This window comes from Rattus norvegicus, chromosome 6 (assembly GCF_021556685.1).
Source record: "Rattus norvegicus strain SHRSP/BbbUtx chromosome 6, alternate assembly SHRSP_T2T, whole genome shotgun sequence".
Taxonomy (NCBI): Eukaryota; Metazoa; Chordata; class Mammalia; order Rodentia; family Muridae; genus Rattus; species Rattus norvegicus.
In genome coordinates, this window is record NC_141539.1 from 138,963,517 (window position 1) to 138,989,961 (window position 26,445).

Here is a 26,445-nt window from a genome sequence, read left to right on the forward strand (position 1 = left end):
TCTTTCAAAACATACCTAGCAGGGAATTTGGTACCTTCAAATTTCACAATGATGTGCCCAGAGGAAGGTGGAAATGGGCCTGTGGAAGGTTTTAGTCAGTACTGAGACTTTGAAACCATCGTGAAGGCTCCAGATTTAGCCCCAGGATTTTCACCAGTATTTCTATTTATTTATATCCCAACCCCTTTATGATATGTGAACACTTGTGCTGGGGTTATTAGAGGTCAGGGGTTGGAACACTCTCTCTTTCTCTCTCTCTCTCTCTCTCTCTCTCTCTCTCTCTCTCTCTCTCTCTCTCTCTCTCCCCCTCTCCCTCTCCCTCTCCCTCTCCCTCTCCTTCTCCCTCTCCTTTCTCTGTCCCCCTCCCTCCCTCTCTCCTTCTTTCTCCTTCTCACTCCCTCTTCTCTTTTTCTCTCTGTCTCTCTCTGTCTCTGTGTCTCTGTCTCTCTCTGTCTCTGTGTCTCTGTCTCTCTCTCTCTGTCTGTCTGTCTACCCCCCCTTTCTCTCACCTCTCCCTCTCTGTTTTTTGATCACCTGTACCTGAAAGTCCACATGGCTATGTGGGGCCCATTTTCTGCATATGGCTAGGCAGATAATGCAAAGATGCATCTGGTCAGCAGGAGGCATCTGAGATATGCTCTGTAATCAGTGCTAGGGTCCTGAAGACCCTTTGTAACCTGACTCCATAAGGTTCTATACTCTGGTGGCTAGAGAGGATGGCCCTGGTACTTCCTAGTTGTTTAGAAGCCCCATCTATGCCTTTCACTTTAGTCATAAAACCTCCTTGTGCTTGATGTTGTCCTATGTCCATGTAGGACATGGGAGTCCAGCCTGGTGGTACACAGAACCTCAGAATGATGACAACGGGGTCATAAGCCTTGAGAAGCCTTTTCCAAACTACGGTAAAAGCCCATGTCCCCAAGACGGTCACCAATGATCGAGCACATGACCCCTCTCACTTTAATTAATGAGAAGGCATTTATCTCCTCTTACCATAACCAGATAGGGACCGAACCACTTCCTCCCTTTCTTCCCTAAGAGCCTCCTGTGGGTGTCAGGTGCAGTAATGCTCTTGACCACAAGGGGGAAGCAGAGTCTTATTCATGAGGTTCCTGGGGGTGAGCAGGAAAGGTGCTTGGAGAATCAAGAACCCCCAGTGAACTAGATTGTTGTGGGGAGGGCGACAAGGGGGGGAGGATGGGGAGGGGAACAGCCATAAGGAAGAGGAGGGGGGAGGGGGATGTTTGCCCGGAAACCGGGAAAGGGAATAACACTCGAAATGTATATAAGAAATACTCAAGTTAATAAAAAAAAAATAAATAAATAAATCAAAAAAAAAAAAAAAAGAAGAAGGTGCAGTATGATCTATTCCAGTAGTCCTGCAGAGCTTTTCCCTGTACGGTTTGATGAGATATATACTTTTGAGAGGAGGTAAATTGATCACCCTCCTCCCCCATTTTTTTTCTCCCATTATATAAAGTTCGTGCTGCCGGGCAACCTATCTTTGTGGCTGTAGACCTTGATCGCGTGTATAGGGCTCTGGTGAGTCTTTTACCCCTTTCATTAATGAGCTTCTTAGAGAAAACTCAGAGGTTGCTTTTCCTTCTACAAAAATGAGACATGAAAGCACTGTTGATGGACATGGGCAAAAAGCGTGTGGCATACTTCTTAGACGTTCATACCTACAGTGTCTGCTGGTACCCATCAGCCTGCGTGCTTGAAGAAATCCCAATGGTCAGGAAAGAAACATACTAAAGGTTGGACAGGGACAGGAAATTTGGGCTCAGACAGGGTCAGAGATAAAATATGTTCACAAGAGATGGTATTTAAAATTTCTTTTCTAGAGTTCAGAGGTATCCAAATAGAATTCTCAGGTTTCATAATATTGGAGAAACATTAACACTATTAACATGAAGAAATCCCCAAACATTTAAGCAAAATCCAAAAGGATAAAATAATTTCTTAATAGTTTAATTAAAACTCAAATAAAATATTTCAGAAGAATGAAATAAGCATTTATAGCTAAAAGACTAATATAGACAGTACTTACTTCTAACTTCCAAAAACAAAACAAATCAAATAAACAAACAAAAAATTGTGAGAAATATGAGCCAAATAAAAAGAGAAAAATGGACTCCTAGAAACAGACCCAGAGTAACATTTGGGAAGCAAATACATTCATGTAATGGGAAGTGTGGAAATGATACTTTGTATTTCAAAAAATAAAAGATTGAGCCTGTCAGAGAGACACCCCTCTTTCTTCTGGCCATTCTTGCCCAGGTACATTTATAGATATCCCTTTCGATCCTATTTAGCCTTAATCTCAGCTAACAGATTCAGACTCAACTACTGCCACACCCAATGACTATTACCTAACTCAAGTTGTCTGGGTAACCACTAGGGTTGGGAGCCTGAGGAGGCTCTTTGCCAGTATTTTTGTCAGTATTTCCTAGACCAGGCAGTGGCCACAGCAGAGGAATATAGCTTCACCCAGGATGTTATCTCTGACCTGGGGTATGAAGCTAGTGGAAAGATCTGTGGTCCCCAGGGTCCTCCTCTTGCTCTTTGCACTCTGGCTGCTCCTCCTGGTTCCAGTCCGGTGTTCTGAAGGCCACCCCACTTGGCGCTACATCTCATCAGAGGTGGTTATTCCTCGGAAGGAGATCTACCACAGCAAAGGAATTCAAACACAAGGACGGCTCTCCTATAGCTTGCGTTTTAGGGGCCAGAGACATATCATCCACCTGCGAAGAAAGACACTAATTTGGCCCAGACACTTGTTGCTGACAACTCAGGATGACCAAGGAGCCTTACAGATGGATTACCCTTTTTTCCCTGTAGATTGTTACTATTTTGGCTACCTAGAGGGAATCCCTCAATCCATGGTCACTGTGAATACTTGCTATGGAGGCCTGGAAGGGATCATGATGTTGGATGACCTTGCCTATGAAATCAAACCCCTCAACGATTCACAGGGGTTTGAACACATTGTTTCTCAGATAGTATCAGAGCCTGATGTAACAGGGCCTACAAATACATGGAAACGCTTGAACCTTAATACAGGTCCTCCCTTATCCAGGACAGAGTATGCCAATGGAACTCCCAGAATGTCTAGTAAGAACTACGCTTCACATCCAGCTGCTATAAAAGGCCAATTCCAAGCAACTAATTCTATATATAAGGAAAGCAACAATATTGATACTGCGGCCAGGTATTTGTTTGAGCTCCTTAGTATAACGGACAGCTTTCTGATCACTATTCATATGCGGTACTATGCTATTCTCTTAACTGTGTTTACCGAGAGCGATCCATTTGCACTAGAGTATACGGTACCAGGGGGCTCTATTTATAACTATTATGTGTCTAACTTTTTTAATCGGTTGAGGCCTGATGCATCAACCGTACTTAATAAAGATGGGCCCTCGGATAACGACTTTCATCCAGTTGAACAGAGTTTATGTACTCCCGCAGGCCTGACGATTGTTGGTCAACACAGACGAAGTTTTCTAGCTCTATCTGTTATGATCACCAATCGTATTGCGATGTCTTTAGGTATAAAAGCTGATGATGAGACTTACTGCATCTGCCACAGAAGGACCACTTGCATTATGTACAAAAACCCTGAAATAACAGATGCTTTCAGCAATTGCTCCCTTGTGCAGATAAACCAGATACTGAATACCCCTGGTACAATGTCATGCCTTTTCTATGACCACCATGTTTATCATAATATAACAAAAACCTACAGGTTTTGTGGAAACTTCAAGATAGATATCGGTGAGCAGTGTGACTGTGGCTCACATAAGGCATGTTACGCAGATCCCTGCTGCGGAAGTAATTGCAAGTTAACTGCTGGTAGCATTTGTGATAAAGAATTATGCTGTGCAAACTGCACCTACAGTCCTTCTGGGACACTCTGCAGACCGATCCAGAACATATGTGATCTTCCAGAATACTGTAGTGGGAATAATATCTTTTGCCCTGCAGACACTTATCTGCAAGATGGGACGCCATGCTCAGAAGAGGGGTACTGCTATAAAGGCAACTGCACAGATCGCAGTGTGCAGTGCAAGGAAATCTTTGGTGTGAATGCTAAGGGTGCTAATATCAAGTGCTATGACATCAACAAACAACGGTTTCGATTTGGGCACTGCACTAGAGCACAAGAGAGCCTCATGTTTAATGCTTGCTCTGATCATGATAAACTGTGTGGAAGGCTGCAGTGTACCAACGTCACCAATCTTCCATTCCTGCAGGAACATGTTTCATTCCATCAATCGGTTATCTCTGGGTTTACCTGCTTTGGGCTTGATGAACATCGTGGGACAGAAACAACGGATGCTGGGCTGGTGAAACATGGTACCCCTTGCTCCCAAACTAACTTCTGCGATCGAGGAGCTTGCAATGGAAGTTTATCTCGGTTGGATTATGACTGCACCCCAGAAAAATGCAATTTTAGAGGAGTGTGTAATAATCATCGGCATTGCCATTGTCATTTAGGTTGGAAACCTCCTCTGTGCAGAGAGGAGGGGCCTAGCGGGAGCACGGACAGTGGGTCCCCTCCGAAGGAAAGGCGCACAATAAAACAGAGCAGAGAACCACTGTTATATTTAAGAATGCTCTTTGGTCGTCTTTATTTATTCATTGTCTCGCTGCTCTTTGGAGTGGCCACTCGCGCAGGAGTTATTAAGGTCTTTAAGTTTGAAGACTTGCAAGCTGCTCTGCGGGCTGCACAAGCCAAGGCGACTTAAAGATGAACGAGGTCCTCGTAAGATAAAGAGAATGCAAAAATGCATGTCAAGAGGGGACAAGGTAGAACTCCAGTCCACAGTTCTGGAGAGCCTTCATCTATATCGTGGGGACGCAAGAGGTTTTGGATTTGGATACCACCTGACATTGGTGGGTTACTGATGCTCACACTCGAATAAATCTTTCAAAACCGCAAACTGGTACCTTTGATTCTGTACGCTAGATAAGTCATTAGGAAGTGCGCCAAGCTTGCTCCTCTGATAGCAGGAGGAGACTGGGAACCATCACTGGTTCCTAGCCTTAGGCCTCTGGTCTCAGGATCACTGGAAGTTTTATTGTATATTTCTTTTAAGGACATATTTATGATATCTTTGTAAAACATGGCTCTTTATCACCATGTTTTTCGGCGGTCTGCTCTCCTGTAGCTTGTGATAGGATTTTCAGGATTGTTGCTTATTAGACGCATGAGTGGAGTGAAGACAGACAGGACCCAGTTGAGGAAGTGTTATAGGAGCATAGAAGCATCACCTCATATTAAGCCATAGAACTGATATTTAGGACATCACCGTTAACAATGCCTTGGCTCACTAAGTATGCTACTCACAACTTCATGAAAACAGCCTTTCTAGAGTTCCACTGACAGGGCACAGCCAGGAACCCAGTCTTGTGAAAGGATACACTGAGTCTCCCGGAAGAAGACTCTGAGTGCACTGAACATAGACTCTGTTATCAGTGTGCCCTGAATCTGCATATGACCTTCTGCCTTTCGTGTTCCCTGTGATTGTATATATTATGCATATGTCTATCTATCTCTATCTCTATCTCTATCTCTATCTATCTATCTATCTATCTATCTATCTATCTATCTATCATCTATCTATCTATCAATCTATCTATCTATGCTAGGTAAGAGCACTGTCTGCTCTTCCAGAGGTCCTGAGTTCAATTCCCAGCCACCACATGGTGGCTCACAACTATCTGTAATGGGATTTGGCCATTTTTTAATGACAGGGTCCTGGGTGGGAGGACCATAATGAGAAAATAAAGAAGACAGGAAAGTGTGTGTGTGTGTGTGTGTGTGTGTGTGTGTGTGTGTGTGTGCGTGTGTGCGCACAGGCCAGACAATTGTGTTTAAAACTAGTTTATCCTGAAGGAGTTTAGGGAAAGGGCTGTTCTGTTAATGTGCTCAATGAATTTTTGTCCACATATTTTTCTGAACTCAAATAACTTTCTTTGGATCATTATTTTTGCTCCATGTATGTATAAAAGTACACTGGGGGCTGGAGAGATGGCTCAGTGGCTAAGAGCACGGACTGCTCTTCCAGAGTTCCTGAGTTCCCAGCAACCTCATGGTGGCTCCCAGCCATCTATAATGGGATCTGATGTGTCTGAAGACAGCTACAGTGTACTCTCATACAAAAAATAAATCTTTAAAAAGTACATTGAAAATGAAGTACAGTTGTCCACAGCATTTGACTGGAGTCTGCCTCACTCCTCCTTTCTCCACTGTTCATCCTCATGTTTTCTCTAGGATTGTCAAGAGATAATTCTTACCCTAGTACTGTCAGAATTTGGAGCACATCCTAGTGACTGTTTCCTGTAATCCTGCACTTCCTAATAATTCTTAACCCCTGCAAAGAAAATTCTGGCAACATAAAAGCTACCACTGGGTCACCAAGCAAGAAGTATAAAGCAGAGAAATGGAATTGACTCTTTTTTTTTCTTTTTGGCGTCAATGTGGAGCTCCCTGAACATGTTGCAAGTCTGGAATTCATTCCTCTGGAGACCCTGAAGTCCACTAACTGGTTTTTAAACCAGACCTAAGGTTCACCTCAAACTCTTCCCTTCCTTGAATATATAGGTGTGCAGGATATATATGCAAAGTTGAGTTCATAAGGCATAGTATAGCTAACCAGAGCTACAAAAGCTGTGACGGATGTGCATGGACTGACCACAGGGGACCGTGTTGTAAAAATTTTTCCCTAAGGGAGTCATAAACAACATTTCCCCTTCCTTATAAGGTTCCAATTGATCTGGACCAGCAGGGCAATTTTTAGTGACAGGGTCTTGGGTGGGAAGACTGGAATGAGAAAATAAGACAGGAAAGTGTGTGTGTGTGTGTGTGTGTGTGTGTGTGTGTGTGTGTGTGTAATGAAGGCATAAACATGCTACTTTTTAACTAAATGAAGGGTAATTGTCCAATTACCTTCAGGAAAATGTGTTCTGGAACAATCATCTCTTCAGGCTTTGAGACCCAGTTGAGGATGTTTTGAAGGAAACACACTGATTTTGACATGGGAGGGACAAATTCTAGGTTCAGGGTCAGCTTCTCTGTTCAAACAACACTGGACAATCTGGCAGTAGCAACATTTTGATCGAATATCTTTTATAAGCTGATTCCTTATACAAAGGAAGTTTTTTTAAAGAAATACAGTGTATTATATAAAGTTTGCAAGGGAAAATGCGACAATCAGCAGAAATGAGACAAAATTACCAGGAGCTTAATCAAGAAATGTTGTACAAAGGGAACACAGGACTGAGCACACAGTGGCCTTTGGACTGATACCTTGGGAAGAGGTGAGTTTCCAAGATCCAAAAATTTCAATGTCCTTAAAGCCCTAGCCCTAGACCATTACTGGCTTTGCTAAGCATATTCCTGGTTTTAGACAAGGAATTACGTCCCTTCTCTAAACCTGGGGTCACAACCCCAGGAAAAAGGTCCCCCATGGCTGGGATACTAAACTATTACTGACTTTGCCAAGTAAGTTCCTCCTCCATACATTAGAACCCCAGAGGAAGCCTTAGGTTGGCATGCCTCCCAAAACCCAATGACAAACCAAGGTTTGATTCCACCAAAGTTTGTAATGGGAGAACTAGTGAGTTTATTATGCTTCCTTACAGAACAAGAGTGGGACTTATGGGCAAGTATACCCGTGATTTGACAGCAGCCATGCTGGTGGGTCTGCAGTCAGCATGGCCACATGGGTGTTGTCCCTGTCAGTTAACCTCCCTAAGCCAGCATTCTAGCACTTCCTAAGACTCCTTAAGCTACTTGTAATTATGGAAATAAACTACATAGAAATGGCCTGGAGTAGTGGCTGGAAACTCAGGTGATGTTCTAGTGATCCTCCCTACCCAGTTCTTCCGGGAGGGAAAGCCAACTGTTTACTGGCCCAGTTGTGATGGACGTTCCCAAGTAGGCGGAGATGCTCTTATAAAGACAGTATCGGTGTGTTTCAGGAGATGTTCCTTGTAGCAGACTGGCACCCAGGAAAGTATAAATAAGAAATATAAATAGGTAAATTTTGGTATGCAGTGTAGAGGAAACATACACACACACTAACACTACCAACATCAAATAACAGGAATTAAAAAAATCACTGGTCATTAATATCTCTTAACATCAATGAACTTAATTCCCCAATAAAAAGGCATAATGGATGTGAAAACAGGGTCCATCATTCTGCTGCATACAAGAAACACATCTCTGCAATAAAGATAGACATTACTTCAGAGTAAAGGGCAGAAAAAATATTTTTTCCAAAAAAAAAGCAAGACCCAAGGAGCAAGCTGGAGTAGCCATTCTAATAAAATAGACTTTTAATCAAAATTAATTAAAAGAGACAGGAAAGGACACTTCATACTCATCAAAGGAAAAAATATACAAAAATGATGTCTCATTTCTAAACATTTATACCCCAAGTACAAGGGCAACCACAATTGTAAAAGAAACATTGCTAGAGCTTAAATCATGCACCAAACCTCACACATTCATAGTGTGAGGCTTCAACATAGTTGGAGGCTTCAACACTCCACATTCACCAAACAATAGGTCATCAAAACAGAAACTAAACAGAGACATAATGAAACTAACTGAAATTATGACTGTCAAATGGACCTAATACATATCTATGGAACATTTTGCCCAAACACAAAAGAATATACAATCTTCTCAGCACCTCATGGGACCTTCTCTAAAATTGGCCATATAGTTGGTTACAAAGCAATACTCAACAGATACAAGAAAATTGAAATAATGCCTTGTATCCTATCAGATCACCATAGATTAAAGCTAGACTTCAACAGCAGAAATAACAAAAAGCCTACAATCTCATGGAAATTGAACAAATCTCTACTCAATGTTCTCTGGATGAGGAAAGAAATAAAGAAAGAAATTCTGAAGACTTTCTAGAATTCTAGGCACAATATACTCAAATTTAGGGAACACAATGAAAGCAGTGGTAAGAGGAAAGTTCATAGCACCAAGTTCCTCCATAAAGAAATTAGAAAGTTTTCATTCCCTCCATTTAAAAGTACACCTGAAAGCTCTAGGGAAAAAAAGAATGGGAAGACTTAATTTTCTACTGAGAACTATACATTTTTCTTCCAATGTCATAACATTTTAATAAACCAAAGAAATCACTTAGAAAAAAGAATAATGACCAAAATAGGGGGAAAGAGGAGTATAAAAGTAAGTTTTGATTACTAGAACAGAATTCTGAAATGATTAGATGTAGTGTGTGTGTGTGTGTGTGTGTGTGTGTGTGTGTGTGTGTGTTTTGACAACTTTGATTTTATTTCAAAATGAAATCACTGTATTGAAATTTTCTTTGCTCAGCCTCAGGATATATGGAATTAATGAGCACTTAGTGATGCTTCTGTTGGAAAAAAAAACTTAAAGTGCAGGACTGTGAGTTAATTTTACACCATATAAAGTATGACTGACTATATTCAAAAGGTTCTGATTTGAGCTTAAGATTTTCTTCCATTCCTGAAACCAAACCAATCCAACCAAACAAGCCACAGGGCATGTTCTCAGGGAACAAAATCTAGAACTAGCTCTTGGTTCAGTAAGTTAGTGTTACAGTAAGATATTTGTCAGGAGCCATCATGGGACAAGCTAATAACTAGCAGGTGATCTCCCTGAGATATTCTGCTTCAGATTACTGTATGAACTGTGGTAGGTTCGCCCTTATTAAGCAAGCCTGTAAAAGAATTCATTTTAGGAAAGATTCCTGCTATTAATATGCTTTTTCTGTTATTATTAAATGCATATAACAATCATTAGTAACAGCCCACCCCTTTGGAGCAGATCTATGTAGATCTAAGAAGATGTACTGTCTTATAGTGATGCCATATAGACAAATAGATGACTTTGTAAGTTTTAATGATGATCTTATAAGAATTCCAAAAGTTATAACAGTGATTATTAAGCTCTTTCATTGTGGGGCTGTTATTAGGTTCTTTTCCGATACTCAAAAGTTCAATGAGAAGTCTACTAGTCTCCCAAGTGTCACCAGTTAATTGCTGTTAGATGGTAGCCAGACTTTCTCCTACTCAGAGCACTTTCCAAGAGGTTGTAAAACAACTAACCGAATGGAGCTAATGATTTATTAAAGGTGCTAGGACAGACGATAGAACATTGACTGGGTTTATCTATACAAGACTTTACTAATAACTTAGTAATGGTTTCAAACCTTCAGTGAGCCTGTGGAGCTGGGACAGGTGATGGATGGTTACCCAGATAATTACTCCTAATGGATATGCATGTGAACACTCTCTGTTGTAAACTTCTATTTCAGTTTATGATTTGATTTTCTTTGGGTGAGTTTGTGATGATCTTTTTAACATGTGATCATGTATTCTGAAAGATGTATAAGTACTGAGGACAAAGAGATGAGCGATGGTAGAAGGAAAATTTTCCCCTTAGGAGCATTTTTTGCTCTTCCCCACTTAAGAGTAGTTAATTTTCCCTTTCACCACTTAGAAGAATTTTTCCCTTTCCCCACTTATGATCTTTCCACTTTCCCTCTTAGATGGCTTTCATAGGACACTTTTTCCAACTTAGTAATAATGCTGTAATCACTTTTCAAAGTGCCTCTTTTTCTTTTTTTTGATATCTCAAAGCATTTTAATTTGCATTTCTCTAAAAACTAGAGATATTGAACACTTTAAAATAGGTATTATCCATTTGTACCTCCTTTTTGGGCCCTGTGAATTCTGACTAGCAGGCAGCAAGTTAGAGCTGCATAGTTCCTGCTGAGATAGAACAAAGGCCTTATTACTTAATCCCCTCTGTTGGGTTACAGGTGTCAATCACCTAAGCCAGCAGTCTTTTATGGTCAAAAAGGGCAAGAAATGTTTTAGGGCTTTTTAGAATTTATCATCAGCATTTTAGTAAAGTTAGAGAGCTAGACCGTTCTTAGATCCTCAGACTTTAAAGCCATCACCAGAGTCCTACTCTGTGATTCCACCACTATCCTCTCTGGGCCAGGGGGCTCTCAGCAGATCCTAATTACTTAATGTCTGCCTACAAGCAAGTCAATGTATCCCAGAATCTAGAATGGACTGCACTTTCATTAGCGGCAAACCAAGTCTACAGTGGTAACTCCATCAAAGGCTAAGTGGTCTATCTCTACTTTTCTCTCTTGCTTCACACATGACCCTTATTTTTTCTTCATCATACCAAGCTTTTTTTTTTCTCAGAAACATGAAAGGAAAGGTACATTTGTGCACGAAGATTGAAACATTCATAAAGTATGTCCCTTTGGGTCCATACATAGAACAGACAAGGCAATTTTCAAAAGACTGATGGCACCATATGCTCAGCATGCAGGTCATTTTAATCCAAATTTCACCGGGGGAAGCCAAGACCCTAACTAATCTCACAAAGAAATAGTTTTGAATCTGCTAACAGTATCTACTTCTATCAACTGACTGTTCTAGAAGGGTGAGGATGCCACAATTCATGTCTTCTAAGTGAAAAAGACAAGGGAGGCTTCAACTCTCTAACTTAGTTCTAACAGGAAGCAAGGAATGTGCCCAGGAATTTCAACAGAATGCTTACCGTGCATTTCACACACAAATACTCTGTGCATAGATAATTTTGGATTATCAGAGCTCCTGCAGCTTTTCCTTCTTTAATGCTCTCATTCTGACTTACTGAGACACAGTCCAGCTCCCTTAAAGAGCACTTGTGAGGATTTGGCATCCTCTTAGAAGATTATGGGAGCATCTGTCTTGGAATGCATCAGAGATTCCCTGTTCTGCTATGAGAGCACCCAGATGCTGAAGCAGTCACCACTTACAGATTCTGGGAGAAGCCGAACATCTGATGAGATATGTGAGAATGTGGGAACCTGCCCACTGTGCCTGCTCCACTCTGCTGTCTGTTGTACAAATTCCAGACATGTGATATTTTGTCTGTGGTCAAAAATGGCAATCTTCTATGAACTGCCAGTGTGCGTCTCTTGGGAAACTTGATATCTGTGGTCCCTAGAATGTCACTTCCCCTTTGAGAGGGCTAGTTGAATGGAAACCTTGGTGTGGTATTCAGTCAGCATTGAAGAAGACACTTAGAAATGAAAAGGTACCAGCTTTTTCTGCAGTGTTTCATCCAAGAGAAGAAGCAACAGTGTCAAATTCACTCCCTTGGTTGAGTACTTCCATCCCCTTCCCCCAAATCCTTAAATTGTCTTCAGCAAACCTGATGCTTCTGGTAAAAGTTTTTATAGGTAGTGCATGGTAAGAGAACATGGAATGTGGCAAATTGGCTGAGTTCCTCTGGAACAGCTCAACCCAGATGCATTATACAGCCAAACCAGGTCTTGCGTGACATATTAGTTACATTTCTGCTGCTGTTATGAGAGAACACCATTTTAGGCATAATTTTTTCCAGCCTACTTTAATGAGGGTTCAACCTCTTCTCTAGCCCACAGGCAGGGAAGTGGACCTGTTTAGAAATAGTTCTTTGGGGTGAGTCAAATCTTTGTTGTCAGGATATCAGCAATTCAGTCCCATAGCAAACACCACCTATGAATCAGCAGCTAATCCATTTCTCTTAGCAGGCAGACACTATGCATAAACAGCAGTTGCAGTTTAATCCTGAAGAAACTGCAAGGCTCACCAACCAGCACAAGGACCTCCCTTGCAAATGGCAGATGCTGATCCAGGCCCTGGGGAAGTGAGAGGGAACACAGATAATCCTCTTCACACAGGAGCATTCACAGAAAAGCAGGCAGATTCCACCACAATTGCACTGACCTTGCAGGAGACCCCCCCTCACATAGGTAGGGCAGACAGTACAGGACACACATCCCCTTTTCCATTAGTGATCTATAGAGCTGGAAGATGAAGAATCCCAAGTTTTCAGAGAAACCCTCCACTCTCATAGACATATCAGACTCTCTAATGGTTACTCATGAGCCCATTGGGATGATTGCCTACAGAATTCGCAGGTACTTTTTAACCACTGAGGAACAAGGATGGGTGACAGCAGCAGCCCAGAAACTGGTTCTAGGTGCAAATGGCCAGCCCACCACTGTACAAGCCAACATTGACTCAACATTTCCATTAGTCCATCCTGACTAGGATCTAAACAACACTATGGATGAGGAGAGGTTCGAGTCTATTGCCAGATGCTTATGAGAGGTCTTCAAGAGGTCATTAGAAGGCCCACAAATTTATCTAAATAGGACAAGTCATACAAGGTAAGGAGAAGAGTCCAGGGGAATTTCTTGAGAACTTGCTAGAAGTCTACCACACCTATAAACCTCTGGTCCCAGAGGCAAGGGAAAATCAATCTTCTGTGAACATGGTATTCATCAACTAGGCAGTGACAGATATCAGCTGAAAACTCCAGTGACTGGAAGGATTTGAAGGTAAGTGTATGACTAAGCTCCTGGCTATAGCTGAAAACTTCTTTAAAAACAGGGAGGCTCTGGAGGATAGGCAGACCAGAGGACTTGGCAAGGTGTTATTAGCAGCTACTGGAAGAGACCAGTGGCCTATCTAATAAGTTGGACCCTGTCATGTAAGGGTGGACAGCTTGCCTAAGTATTGTGGCAGCTGCTTCATTGCCGGTCAAGCATACAGATAAATCATCATGGGACAAGAACTTATTATGGCTACCCTTCGTGTCATTGAGAGAGTACTCAGGCTCTCCTAAACTTCTAGATATCTAATGCTTGGCTGGTGCATTTTCAGTCCCTGCTTCTGAACCCACAGCTCATTAAATACCAACCATCTCCACCTTAAACCTGGCTACTCTGCTTCTGAACACAGACCTGGATGTTTTGCATGACTGCTGGACTACACAGATGGGAGCAACTTCATGCGAAGTGGAACCGAGTATGTGGGTGTGGCAGTGGTGGCTCCTGACTCTATGCTGTGGGTTTCAGTATTACCTCCTGAAACTTCAGCTCAAAAACCTGAATTACCTTGACTCAATTTCTAAAACTGGCAAAGGGCAAAATTGCTAACAAATGTAAAGACAGCCAATATGCCTTTGCTGCAGATCATGTTCATAGACTCATATATAAAGAAAGGGGGCTGCTCATGGCAGAGGGAAAGACTATAAAAAAAGGACAGGTTTTGGCCATATTAGAAAAACTATGGGCACTCCTGAGGCTGCAGAGCGGAAGAGACCACCAACACTGCTCACCCCTGCCCACATCCCTGGCCCAAGAGGAAACTGTATAAGGCCTCTGGGCTCCCGTGGGGGAGGGCCCAGGAGCGGCAGGACCCCTGTGCCTGAGACACCACCAGAACCTGAAGGAAACAGACTGGATAAACAGTTCTCTGCACCCAAATCCCGTGGGAGGGAGAGCTGAACCTTCAGAGAGGCAGACAAGCCTGGGAAACCAGAAGAGACTGCTCTCTGCACACACATCTCGGATGCCAGAGGAAAAAGCCAAAGACCATCTGGAACCCTGGTGCACTGAAGCTCCCGGAAATGGCGGCACAGGTCTTCCTGGTTGCTGCCGCTGCAGAGAGCCCGTGGGCAGCACCCCACGAGCGAACTTGAGCCCCGGGACCACAGGTAAGACCAACTTTTCTGCTGCAAGAAAGCTGCCTGGTGAGCTTGGGACACACGGAAGCAGAATTCCTCTAGGACCGGTAACGTTCTGTGTTTACCGGAAGTCCCACACCCGCGGATCCCGGCCCACAGCAGCTCTCTGCCCCCAGACCCTGTGAGAGAGAGACCCAACCGCCTGGTCAGGTGGGCACTCCTGAGGCTGCAGAGCGGAAGAGACCACCAACACTGCTCACCCCTGCCCACATCCCTGGCCCAAGAGGAAACTGTATAAGGCCTCTGGGCTCCCGTGGGGGATGGCCCAGGAGCGGCAGGACCCCTGCCTGAGACACCACTGGAACCTGAAGGAAACAGACCGGATAAACAGTTCTCTGCACCCAAATCCCGTGGGAGGGAGAGCTGAACCTTCAGAGAGGCAGACAAGCCTGGGAAACCAGAAGAGACTGCTCTCTGCACACACATCTCAGACGCCAGAGGAAAAAGCCAAAGACCATCTGGAACCCTGGTGCACTGAAGCTCCCGGAAACGGCAGCACAAGTCTTCCTGGTTGCTGCCGCTGCAGAGAGCCCGTGGGCAGCACCCCACGAGCGAACTTGAGCCTCGGGACCACAGGTAAGACCAACTTTTCTGCTGCAAGAAAGCTGCCTGGTGAACTCAAGACACAGGCCCACAGGAACAGCTGAAGACCTGTAGAGAGGAAAAACTACACGCTGGAAAGCAGAACACTCTGTCCCCATAACTGACTGAAAGAGAGGAAAACAGGTCTATAGCACTCCTGACACACAGGCTTATAGGACAGTCTAGCCACTGTCAGAAATAGCAGAACAAAGTAACACTAGAGATAATCTGATGGCGAGAGGCAAGCGCAGGAACCCAAGCAACAGAAACCAAGACTACATGGCACCATTGGAGCCCAATTCTCCCATCAAAACAAACATGGAATATCCAAACACACCAGAAAAGCAAGATCTAGTTTCAAAATCATTTTTGATCATGATGCTGGAGGACTTCAAGAAAGACGTGAAGAACTCCCTTAGAGAACAAGTAGAAGCCTACAGAGAGGAATCGCAAAAATGCCTGAAAGAATCGCAAAAATCCCTGAAAGAATTCCAGGAAAACATAAATAAACAAGTAGAAGCCCATAGAGAGGAGACACAAAAATCCCTGAAAGAATTCCAGGAAAACATAAATAAACAAGTAGAAGCCCATAGAGAGGAGACACAAAAATCCCTGAAAGAATTCCACGAAAACACAATCAAACAGTTGAAGGAATTAAAAAAGGAAATAGAAGCAATCAAGAAAGAACACATGGAAACAACCCTGGATATAGAAAACCAAAAGAAGAGACAAGGAGCTGTAGATACAAGCTTCACCAACGGAATACAAGAGATGGAAGAGAGAATCTCAGGAGCAGAAGATTCCATAGAAATCATTGACTCAACTGTCAAAGATAATGTAAAGCGGAAAAAGCTACTGGTCCAAAACATACAGGAAATCCAGGACTCAATGAGAAGATCAAACCTAAGGATAATAGGTATAGAAGAGAGTGAAGACTCCCAGCTCAAAGGACCAGTAAATATCTTCAACAAAATCATAGAAGAAAACTTCCCTAACCTAAAAAAAGAGATACCCATAGACGTACAAGAAGCCTACAGAACTCCAAATAGATTGGACCAGAAAAGAAACACCTCCCGTCACATAATTGTCAAAACACCAAACGCACAAAATAAAGAAAGAATATTAAAAGCAGTAAGGGAAAAAGGTCAAGTAACATATAAAGGCAGACCTATCAGAATCACACCAGACTTCTCGCCAGAAACTATGAAGGCCAGAAGATCCTGGACTGATGTCATACAGACCCTAAGAGAACACAAATGCCAGCCCAGGTTACTGTATCCAGCAAAACTCTCAATTAACATTGATGGAGAAACCAAGATATTCCATGACAAAACCAAATTTACACAATATCTTTCTACAAATCCAGCACTACAAAGGATAATAAATGGTAAAGCCCAACATAAGGAGGCAAGCTATACCCTAGAAGAAGCAAGAAACTAATCGTCTTGGCAACAAAACAAAGAGAATGAAAGCACACAAACATAACCTCACATCCAAATATGAATATAACGGGAAGCAATAATCACTATTCCTTAATATCTCTCAACATCAATGGCCTCAACTCCCCAATAAAAAGACATAGATTAACAAACTGGATACGCAACGAGGACCCTGCATTCTGCTGCCTACAGGAAACACACCTCAGAGACAAAGACAGACACTACCTCAGAGTGAAAGGCTGGAAAACAACTTTCCAAGCAAATGGTCAGAAGAAGCAAGCTGGAGTAGCCATTCTAATATCAAATAAAATCAATTTCCAACTAAAAGTCATCAAAAAAGATAAGGAAGGACACTTCATATTCATCAAAGGAAAAATCCACCAAGATGAACTCTCAATCCTAAATATCTATGCCCCAAATACAAGGGCACCTACATATGTAAAAGAAACCTTAATAAAGCTCAAAACACACATTGCACCTCACACAATAATAGTGGGAGATTTCAACACCCCACTCTCATCAATGGACAGATCATGGAAACAGAAATTAAACAGTGATGTCGACAGACTAAGAGAAGTCATGAGCCAAATGGACTTAACGGATATTTATAGAACATTCTATCCTAAAGCAAAAGGATATACCTTCTTCTCAGCTCCTCATGGTACTTTCTCCAAAATTGACCATATAATTGGTCAAAAAACGGGCCTCAACAGGTACAGAAAGATAGAAATAATCCCATGCGTGCTATCGGACCACCACGGCCTAAAACTGGTCTTCAATAACAATAAGGGAAGAATGCCCACATATACGTGGAAATTGAACAATGCTCTACTCAATGATAACCTGGTCAAGGAAGAAATAAAGAAAGAAATTAAAAACTTTTTAGAATTTAATGAAAATGAAGATACAACATACCCAAACTTATGGGACACAATGAAAGCTGTGCTAAGAGGAAAACTCATAGCACTGAGTGCCTGCAGAAAGAAACAGGAAAGAGCATATGTCAGCAGCTTGACAGCACACCTAAAAGCTCTAGAACAAAAAGAAGCAAATACACCCAGGAGGAGTAGAAGGCAGGAAATAATCAAACTCAGAGCTGAAATCAACCAAGTAGAAACAAAAAGGACCATAGAAAGAATCAACAGAACCAAAAGTTGGTTCTTTGAGAAAATCAACAAGATAGATAAACCCTTAGCCAGACTAACGAGAGGACACAGAGAGTGCGTCCAAATTAACAAAATCAGAAATGAAAAGGGAGACATAACTACAGATTTAGAGGAAATTCAAAAAATCATCAGATCTTACTATAAAAACCTATATTCAACAAAACTTGAAAATCTTCAGGAAATGGACAATTTCCTAGACAGATACCAGGTATCGAAGTGAAATCAGGAACAGATAAACCAGTTAAACAACCCCATAACTCCTAAGGAAATAGAAGCAGTCATTAAAGGTCTCCCAACCAAAAAGAGCCCAGGTCCAGACGGGTTTAGTGCAGAATTCTATCAAACCTTCATAGAAGACCTCATACCAATATTACCCAAACTATTCCACAAAATTGAAACAGATGGATCACTACCGAATACCTTCTACGAAGCCACAATTACTCTTATACCTAAACCACACAAAGACACAACAAAGAAAGAGAACTTCAGACCAATTTCCCTTATGAATATCGACGCAAAAATACTCAATAAAATTCTGGCAAACCGAATTCAAGAGCACATCAAAACAATCATCCACCATGATCAAGTAGGCTTCATCCCAGGCATGCAGGGATGGTTTAATATATGGAAAACCATCAACGTGATCCATTATATAAACAAACTGAAAGAACAGAACCACATGATCATTTCATTAGATGCTGAGAAAGCATTTGACAAAATTCAACACCCCTTCATGATAAAAGTCCTGGAAAGAATAGGAATTCAAGGCCCATACCTAAACATAGTAAAAGCCATATACAGCAAACCAGTTGCTAACATTAAACTAAATGGAGAGAAACTTGAAGCAATCCCACTAAAATCAGGGACTAGACAAGGCTGCCCACTCTCTCCCTACTTATTCAATATAGTTCTTGAAGTTCTAGCCAGAGCAATCAGACAACAAAAGGAGATCAAAGGGATACAGATCGGAAAAGAAGAGGTCAAAATATCACTATTTGCAGATGACATGATAGTATATTTAAGTGATCCCAAAAGTTCCACCAGAGAACTACTAAAGCTGATAAACAACTTCAGCAAAGTGGCTGGGTATAAAATTAACTCAAATAAATCAGTTGCCTTCCTCTATACAAAAGAGAAACAAGCCGAGAAAGAAATTAGGGAAACGACACCCTTCATAATAGACCCAAATAATATAAAGTACCTCGGTGTGACTTTAACCAAGCAAGTAAAAGATCTGTACAATAAGAACTTCAAGACACTGAGGAAAGAAATTGAAGAAGACCTCAGAAGATGGAAAGATCTCCCATGCTCATGGATTGGTAGGATTAATATAGTAAAAATGGCCATTTTACCAAAAGCGATCTACAGATTCAATGCAATCCCCATCAAAATACCAATCCAATTCTTCAAAGAGTTAGACAGAACAATTTGCAAATTCATCTGGAATAACAAAAAACCCAGGATAGCTAAAGCTATCCTCAACAATAAAAGGACTTCAGGGGGAATCACTATCCCTGAACTCAAGCAGTATTACAGAGCAATAGTGATAAAAACTGCATGGTATTGGTACAGAGACAGACAGATAGACCAATGGAATAGAATTGAAGACCCAGAAATGAACCCACACACCTATGGTCACTTGATTTTTGACAAAGGAGCCAAAACCATCCAATGGAAAAAAGATAGCATTTTCAGCAAATGGTGCTGGTTCAACTGGAGGGCAACATGTAGAAGAATGCAGATCGATCCATGCTTATCACCCTGTACAAAGCTTAAGTCCAAGTGGATCAAGGACCTCCACATCAAACCAGACACACTCAAACTAATAGAAGAAAAACTAGGGAAGCATCTGGAACACATGGGCACTGGAAAAAATTTCCTGAACAAAACACCAATGGCTTATGCTGTAAGATCAAGAATCGACAAATGGGATCTCATAAAACTGCAAAGCTTCTGTAAGGCAAAGGACACTGTGGTTAGGACAAAACGGCAACCAACAGATTGGGAAAAGATCTTTACCAATCCTACAACAGATAGAGGCCTTATATCCAAAATATACAAAGAACTCAAGAAGTTAGACCGCAGGGAAACAAATAACCCTATTAAAAAATGGGGTTCAGAGCTAAACAAAGAATTCACAGCTGAGGAATGCCGAATGGCTGAGAAACACCTAAAGAAATGTTCAACATCTTTAGTCATAAGGGAAATGCAAATCAAAATAACCCTGAGATTTCACCTCACACCAGTGAGAATGGCTAAGATCAAAAACTCAGGTGACAGCAGATGTTGGCGAGGATGTGGAGAAAGAGGAACACTCCTCCATTGTTGGTGGGATTGCAGACTGGTAAAACCATTCTGGAAATCAGTCTGGAGGTTCCTCAGAAAATTGGATATTGAACTGCCTGAGGATCCAGCTATACCTCTCTTGGGCATATACCCAAAAGATGCCTCAACATATAAAAGAGACACGTGCTCCACTATGTTCATCGCAGCCTTATTTATAATAGCCAGAAAATGGAAAGAACCCAGATGCCCTTCAACAGAGGAATGGATACAGAAAATGTGGTACATCTACACAATGGAATATTACTCAGCTATCAAAAACAACGAGTTTATGAAATTCGTAGGCAAATGGTTGGAACTGGAAAATATCATCCTGAGTGAGCTAACCCAATCACAGAAAGACATACATGGTATGCACTCATTGATAAGTGGCTATTAGCCGAAATGCTTGAATTACCCTAGATCCCTAGAACAAACGAAACTCAAGACGGATGATCAAAATGTGAATGCTTCATTCCTTCTTTAAATGAGGAAAAAGAATACCCTTGGCAGGGAAGGGAGAGGCAAAGATTAAAACAGAGACTGAAGGAACACCCATTCGGAGCCTGCCCCACATGTGGCCCATACATATACAGCCACCCAATTAGACAAGATGGATGAAGCAAAGAAGTGCAGACCGACAGGAGCCGGATGTAGATCGCTCCTGAGAGACACAGCCAGAATACAGCAAATATAGAGGCGAATGCCAGCAGCAAACCACTGAACTGAGAATAGGTCCCCTATTGAAGGAATCAGAGAAAGAACTGGAAGAGCTTGAAGGGGCTCGAGACCCCAAAAGTACAACAATTCCAAGCAACCAGAGCTTCCAGGGACTAAGCCACTACCTAAAGACTATACAAGGACTGACCTTGGACTCTGACCCCATAGGTAGCAATGAATATCCTAGTAAGAGCACCAGTGGAAGGGGAAGCCCTAGGTCCTGCTAAGACTGAACCCCCAGTGAACTAGTCTATGGGGGGAGGGCGGCAATGGGGGGAGGGTTGGGAGGGGAACACCCATAAGGAAGGGGAGGGGGGAGGGGGATGTTTGCCCAGAAACCGGGAAAGGGAATAACACTCGAAATGTATATAAGAAATACTCAAGTTAATAAAAAAAAAAAAGAAATACTCAAGTTAAAAAAAAAAAAGAAAAAGAAAAACTATGGCTGTATCTTTCACTGCCCAGGACATCTAAAGGATGAAGATGAAAGGAAAAGAGGAGCTTATAAGGCTACAAAAGAGATTCCACAGCCAAAGCCATGATAGTTTTAGTCCCACCCGAGTTTCTTCCAACCCCACCAAAAGAGAGACTGCCACCATAGTGGCCAAGAAGCTGCTCAAAAACATCATCCCCAGGTATGGACTGCCCTCACTGGTAGGATGTGACAATGGACCAGCTTCCATCTCTCAGGTTTAGTTGTTAAGATATTGGGGACAGATTGAAAAGTACATTGTGCTTATCATATCCAGAGTTCAGGACAAGTAGAAAGGATGAATATGACCCTAAAGGAGATCTTAACCAAATTAGTTTTAGAAAGTGGCAATGACTGGGAATCCCTCCCCCCATGCCCTGTACATAGCAGGAATGCCCCTTATATTTTGGGATTGACTTCTTTTGAGATACTGCATGGGAGACTCCTACCCTCCTTCCTAACCTCCAGTCTGAAATACTTGCAGAATATGACCACCAGAAGTCCCTGGAGGCCATGCAGCAAATATGGCCAAATATCTACCATTTGTAAGTCTGTACCCCTTCCTAATCACCATTGCTTTGAACCAGGTGATGAGGTATGGATTAAGAGGGATAATGACCTCTTAATCCAATGATGCTTGAGCCTCACTGGAAGGGCCTACACATGGTGATCCCGACAACACCCACAGCCATAAAAATTGATGGAATAAAGACGTGGATCCACCATTCCCACATCAACCCTGCCGACTGAGAGACAACTCAGCAGTTGAAGCATTGCAGAAAACAGCTTCCACACGACTGCATGCCTGAGGCCAACACTGGACTGTGGAGAGCTGTGACATAAGATACACTCAAGCTAAGTATTTGAAAAACTCTTGCCTCACACACATTTCACTGTACCCTAGATGATGTCGGGCCTCCATAGGTCTTCAAAGGGTTCCATCTATCTTTTCCTTATACTTGATTTGCTTAGACATCATGCTTTAGTGGACACAAATCACCACCAAGCTCTCACTACCAAATGGATACTTCACAGCCCTGAAAGATCCTCGCCAGATTTAAGGAGAGAGGTATAGACTTTGACATTGACTGGTATGGAGAGTACCACCTTTCCCATTTTTACCTAGACCTTTGTGCCCTGGTTAGATATCTATGGAAGAATCCAGGTTCAAGAGTTAAACCTGTTCCTTTTGAACTATAAAGTGCTAGGCCAACTTGGAGAAAGCACTGCCACGAACAGCAACTTGCAAACATCCAACTCTATGTGTGCCTAGGGACAGATGACTATGAGACTTGTGGTGGTAATGAGAGCTTCTTTTGCAAAAATGGGGCTGTGAGACCAATGCCCTGTTGGTGCATAATAATCAGGAACTTATCCAGATAGATAGGATAGCAGGCTGGAAACCTGGGGGATTGGTGAGCTCAACATGGGGAAGGAACCCCATTTACAATTCAATAACAGAGAAAGAGAAAAAGGGCAGAGGATGGGAGGTTGGTAATGTTTGGGTCTCAATGGTATATCATGAACACAATATAGGGCTCTCTTTCAGATTTAAAACCAAATAGTCCTGCCTAGACCCCCTTCTATAGCCATGGGACCTGTGGCCCTGGTAATGCCAATACCTGTCTTAAAAAAAAAGCCAAAACACAGTATCAGCCTCAGTTCCTGATTCCTCCTCCCTTATAAACCCAGTCCTGTCCCTGTCATCACACCCCTCCGTAGGGCCTTTGATACAACTTTCCTATTTACACTACTGAACTTCACCTTCACTTTTATTAACTCCACCACTAACCTCACTAGAGAAGATTGTTGGCTCTGTTTGAACCCCAGGTCCCCATAACTATACTGGTTGGGCTACCACAGAAAATTCATTGACACTCCTAGAAAGCCTGCCAAGGTGTTCCTGGGGAAGGACTCCAGTCCTCACCCTTCAAGCAGTAACTGGAAAGGGACTACGTGTAATAGGAAAAGGGGAAAGACTAAATAGCTTCCCTCTTAAGCATTTTTGCAGTCACACCCTTACCATAGAAGCCAGCGATTCTTAACTTGTGCCACTAATGGAACTTGGTTTGCTTATACCTTAGGCTTAACATCTTCCATCCATCTAGATACTTTAAAATTCCAGTTTATGTGTTCTGCTTAGAGGGTGAATCCAGCTAAGACTCCTAGCATCTTCATAGTTTTAATGGTTGTACTAATGTCCCACCAGAGCTGTAATACTTTTCCCACTAAAGGCAGCTCCTCAGCTTTTATCCATGATGGTCCTCACTTTACATGTTAGTTACCAGAGTAGTAGTTATCCCAATTTCTAAGTATATCTAAATTTTGTGTTATACTACTTTGGAAAATTATCAGAGGATACAATTGGAGATTTCTGGAATCCACTGCCAGTTGAACTTAAGTCAATTTTGATTGATCAATTAAGCTCCATAATCCCTGGTTTGATTTTGGGGGCAGCAGCACAGGGTGCAACATACCCAGTTGTCTCAATATTTCCTTTTTCCTGAACAAATAGTTATTTTAGTTTATGTTCAATCGCAAATCATGGAAAGATCAAAAGCAACACCTTTTGAAGTGCAAGCTGGTTTCTTCCTCAGTAAGACTTGGTTTCTTCCTCAATGGTTTTTAGGTCCATAATGCAGTTCAACTGTGGAAATTGGTTGAGGGCTGTACATTTCTGTTGTTTTGATTAAGGGGAGCTTTGCATTTTTTTTTTATAGAAAGTGAACAAGAATTCAACAGTCTTCCTAAATGTTTAAACAGGAAACATGAATGATTAGTCATTATCACAGTGCTGCATGAGTCAGACCATTATGGTCATTGCTTTGTAGATATCCACTGAGTAAGTATACTCAGCTTTCCTTTGACGACTACTGAACTGAACTGCTGTTGTAGCCGTGAAGTGCTTGCAAGTGGATCGAGCTGCTGCTGTTAACCTATGAACTGAACTGCCGATTTCAAGACAACAGAGACAATCTAATTCTTCCTGAATGTTGCACACAGTTCTCATAGTTGGCTGGCAATCTCTTGAGCCTGGTGTTTTTAAGATGATGTAGATCCCTCAGGTATAATTTTGGAGCTCATAATCTCAGATTTTGAGCATAGCAGGAGTCTCCTTCCTCATCAAATACATGTTTCTGTCTTTGACTCAGCATTCCCGGATGTACACAGGACATGAAAGAGCAATTAAAAAGTTCTGAATTTAGTTCATCACTCAGCAATCTGAAAACCATCCATACACACTCTTGGACTGCCCACTTAGGTTGAGGATATTTATTTATTTATTTGGCTATTTTATGTATTTACATTTCAAATGTTATCTACTTTCTCCCCTCCCCCTCCCTGTCCTTCTATGAAGATGCTCCCACTCCCATTCCCCCCCCCACTCCACCTCAAATGTGATATGATACCACATTGATGCTTGTCATGTCTGCAAATAGGATGCTGTGAAAATTGGCCCAGAAGGGCCTGAGATGAGCACTGGGTAGTAGCAGTGAAGTGAACATTTGTGGTGAGCACACTTTCTGGGACTCTTTGGGCATGGACTTAGCTCATGGAAGACAAAGGCAAGACAGACATTTGAGGTCCATGATGAGGGCCTACACCTTGAGAACAATTCAGCACTGGTACTAGATCTCTTTTGGAAACACAGGGATTTAGTCATGTTGCATGTCTCTCTTTATATGTTCTCCTGTCTTCTCCCTCCTCATTCCTCTCCAGAGATGCACATCTCCTTTATGAATGTACAGAAATTACAAGAACTTTGATGTTTGGCTCTCGGAAGACATCCATTACCAATACTTTCAGAACTTGCTACCAAGGTTTGTTGGAAATTGAGAAGAAACCACAGAAATCGTCAGTCCCTGGCATCAGTCTGTCTTGGCCACAGTCTCCAGATAGCCAGTCTTATCTAGTGTGGTTGTGGCTGTGAAGTTGTTGTGGGTGTGATCTTAAAGACACAGCTCCCTCTCAGGAACAGTGTCCACCCACAAGTGGATGGCTGGACATGGCAGAATAGCACTTTTGTGGAAGCAGTTGTGATTCCTGCCTACATTTTCTGATCTCTGCTTAATGGTTGAACCTACAAATAAAGATCTCTTTCTGTGTCATTTCTCAAGAACTCACAGGATACCAATGTGTTGCAGACATAGCTGTGCCATCATCACAGCAACACAACGCCATGACAACCTGACAAAGTTTAATCATTTCCCAGGTGGCATCATGCCTTGATTGAATAATCATCATCCAGTGCTTGAAATACCCATCCACTGTTTTATAGTGACACCAATCATGTGATTCCAGAGTAGTATTGAGAAGAATTTAGGTTCTCAGTGCCATATTTGACTTCTTCTGAGCTTCAGATGAAGAACCCCAACTCAGAATGGGACAGCAGTGCAAATAAAACCCTTAGAAGCCTGGAGGATAGAAAAGGGAGTAATAGATAGTGAAAATTCATTTGACTCATTGGATTCTAGGGGAACTATACAAACTAAACCATAACAAATGAAGAGAGAAAGAAGCAAGAGATGTTACCCCTCGAGTGGGTTAGGAGCTGATAGCAGCTAACTGAAGTTCAGTGAGTGTCACTAGGTACATTGTCCTCATGACTCACCCACATGTTGCCACCAGCACCACAGCTGGGTCTGCTGCATATGATTGGTGTGAAGATATTGGAGAGATTCAGAGTCGTCTGGTTCACGGGTTCCTGGCCCTGTCTGATTTCCCTGTTAGCTCTAACTTGAATCCCACATAGTGCTCTTACCAGGGAGTCTTACTGAATCTCTGCCCTGAGTCTAGGGTTTCATATTCTCAAGAGCTTTTTGGTTCTTCGGGATCTGAATCTGGTTTTCACACAGAATCACTTCTGCCCTTTGTGGTTTTATGCTTTTTGGTTAAAGTCAGAGGTTATTCTACATTAAAAAAATCTAGGAGTTGTGGAGACAGCTCTATGGTTCAAACTCTAACCACAGAAGAACAAAGACCAGAGTTTACAGTTTACTTCTCCACAACTACAAAAAGAGGTAGGTTTGGTAACCAGCTAGTAAGCCCATCTCTAGGATGTGGAGACAGTGTGATCCTTGGTAACAAGTTTAGCCTGTTGATATCAGGCCGAGTGGTGGAATTATTTCTAAATTATCATGTACA

At 42.2% G+C, this 26,445-nt stretch overlaps 1 protein-coding gene, 1 long non-coding RNA gene and 2 gene segments (V, D, J or C); 2 read left to right on the forward strand and 2 right to left on the reverse strand.

Annotated features, from left to right (window-relative positions):
- LOC148005510 (Ig gamma-2C chain C region-like) overlaps positions 1–26,445 on the reverse strand; it is a 390,070-nt gene that overhangs the window by 191,634 nt on the left and 171,991 nt on the right.
- The window catches only part of LOC148005512 (immunoglobulin heavy constant mu-like), a 179,715-nt gene that overhangs the window by 143,606 nt on the left and 9,664 nt on the right, over positions 1–26,445 (reverse strand).
- The window catches only part of LOC148005513 (LINE-1 retrotransposable element ORF1 protein-like), a 139,110-nt gene that overhangs the window by 109,725 nt on the left and 2,940 nt on the right, over positions 1–26,445 (forward strand). For 2 of the 9 annotated variants that reach the window (XR_015623415.1, XR_015623420.1), the window contains exon 3: positions 13,813–19,455. The exons of 2 other annotated variants lie outside the window; for them this stretch is intronic. This is a non-coding gene — a long non-coding RNA (LINE-1 retrotransposable element ORF1 protein-like). Of the gene's footprint in view, positions 1–13,734; positions 19,456–25,020; positions 25,418–26,445 lie in introns of those variants that run through there. 5 more of the 9 variants (XR_015623416.1, XR_015623417.1, XR_015623418.1 and 2 more) reach the window with 3 other exon arrangements.
- Adam6 (ADAM metallopeptidase domain 6A) lies at positions 2,458–4,946 on the forward strand. Its single transcript, NM_138906.1, is given in 1 exon segment — positions 2,458–4,946. A coding segment is annotated over 1 exon segment (2,256 nt). The 5' UTR covers positions 2,458–2,495; the 3' UTR covers positions 4,752–4,946.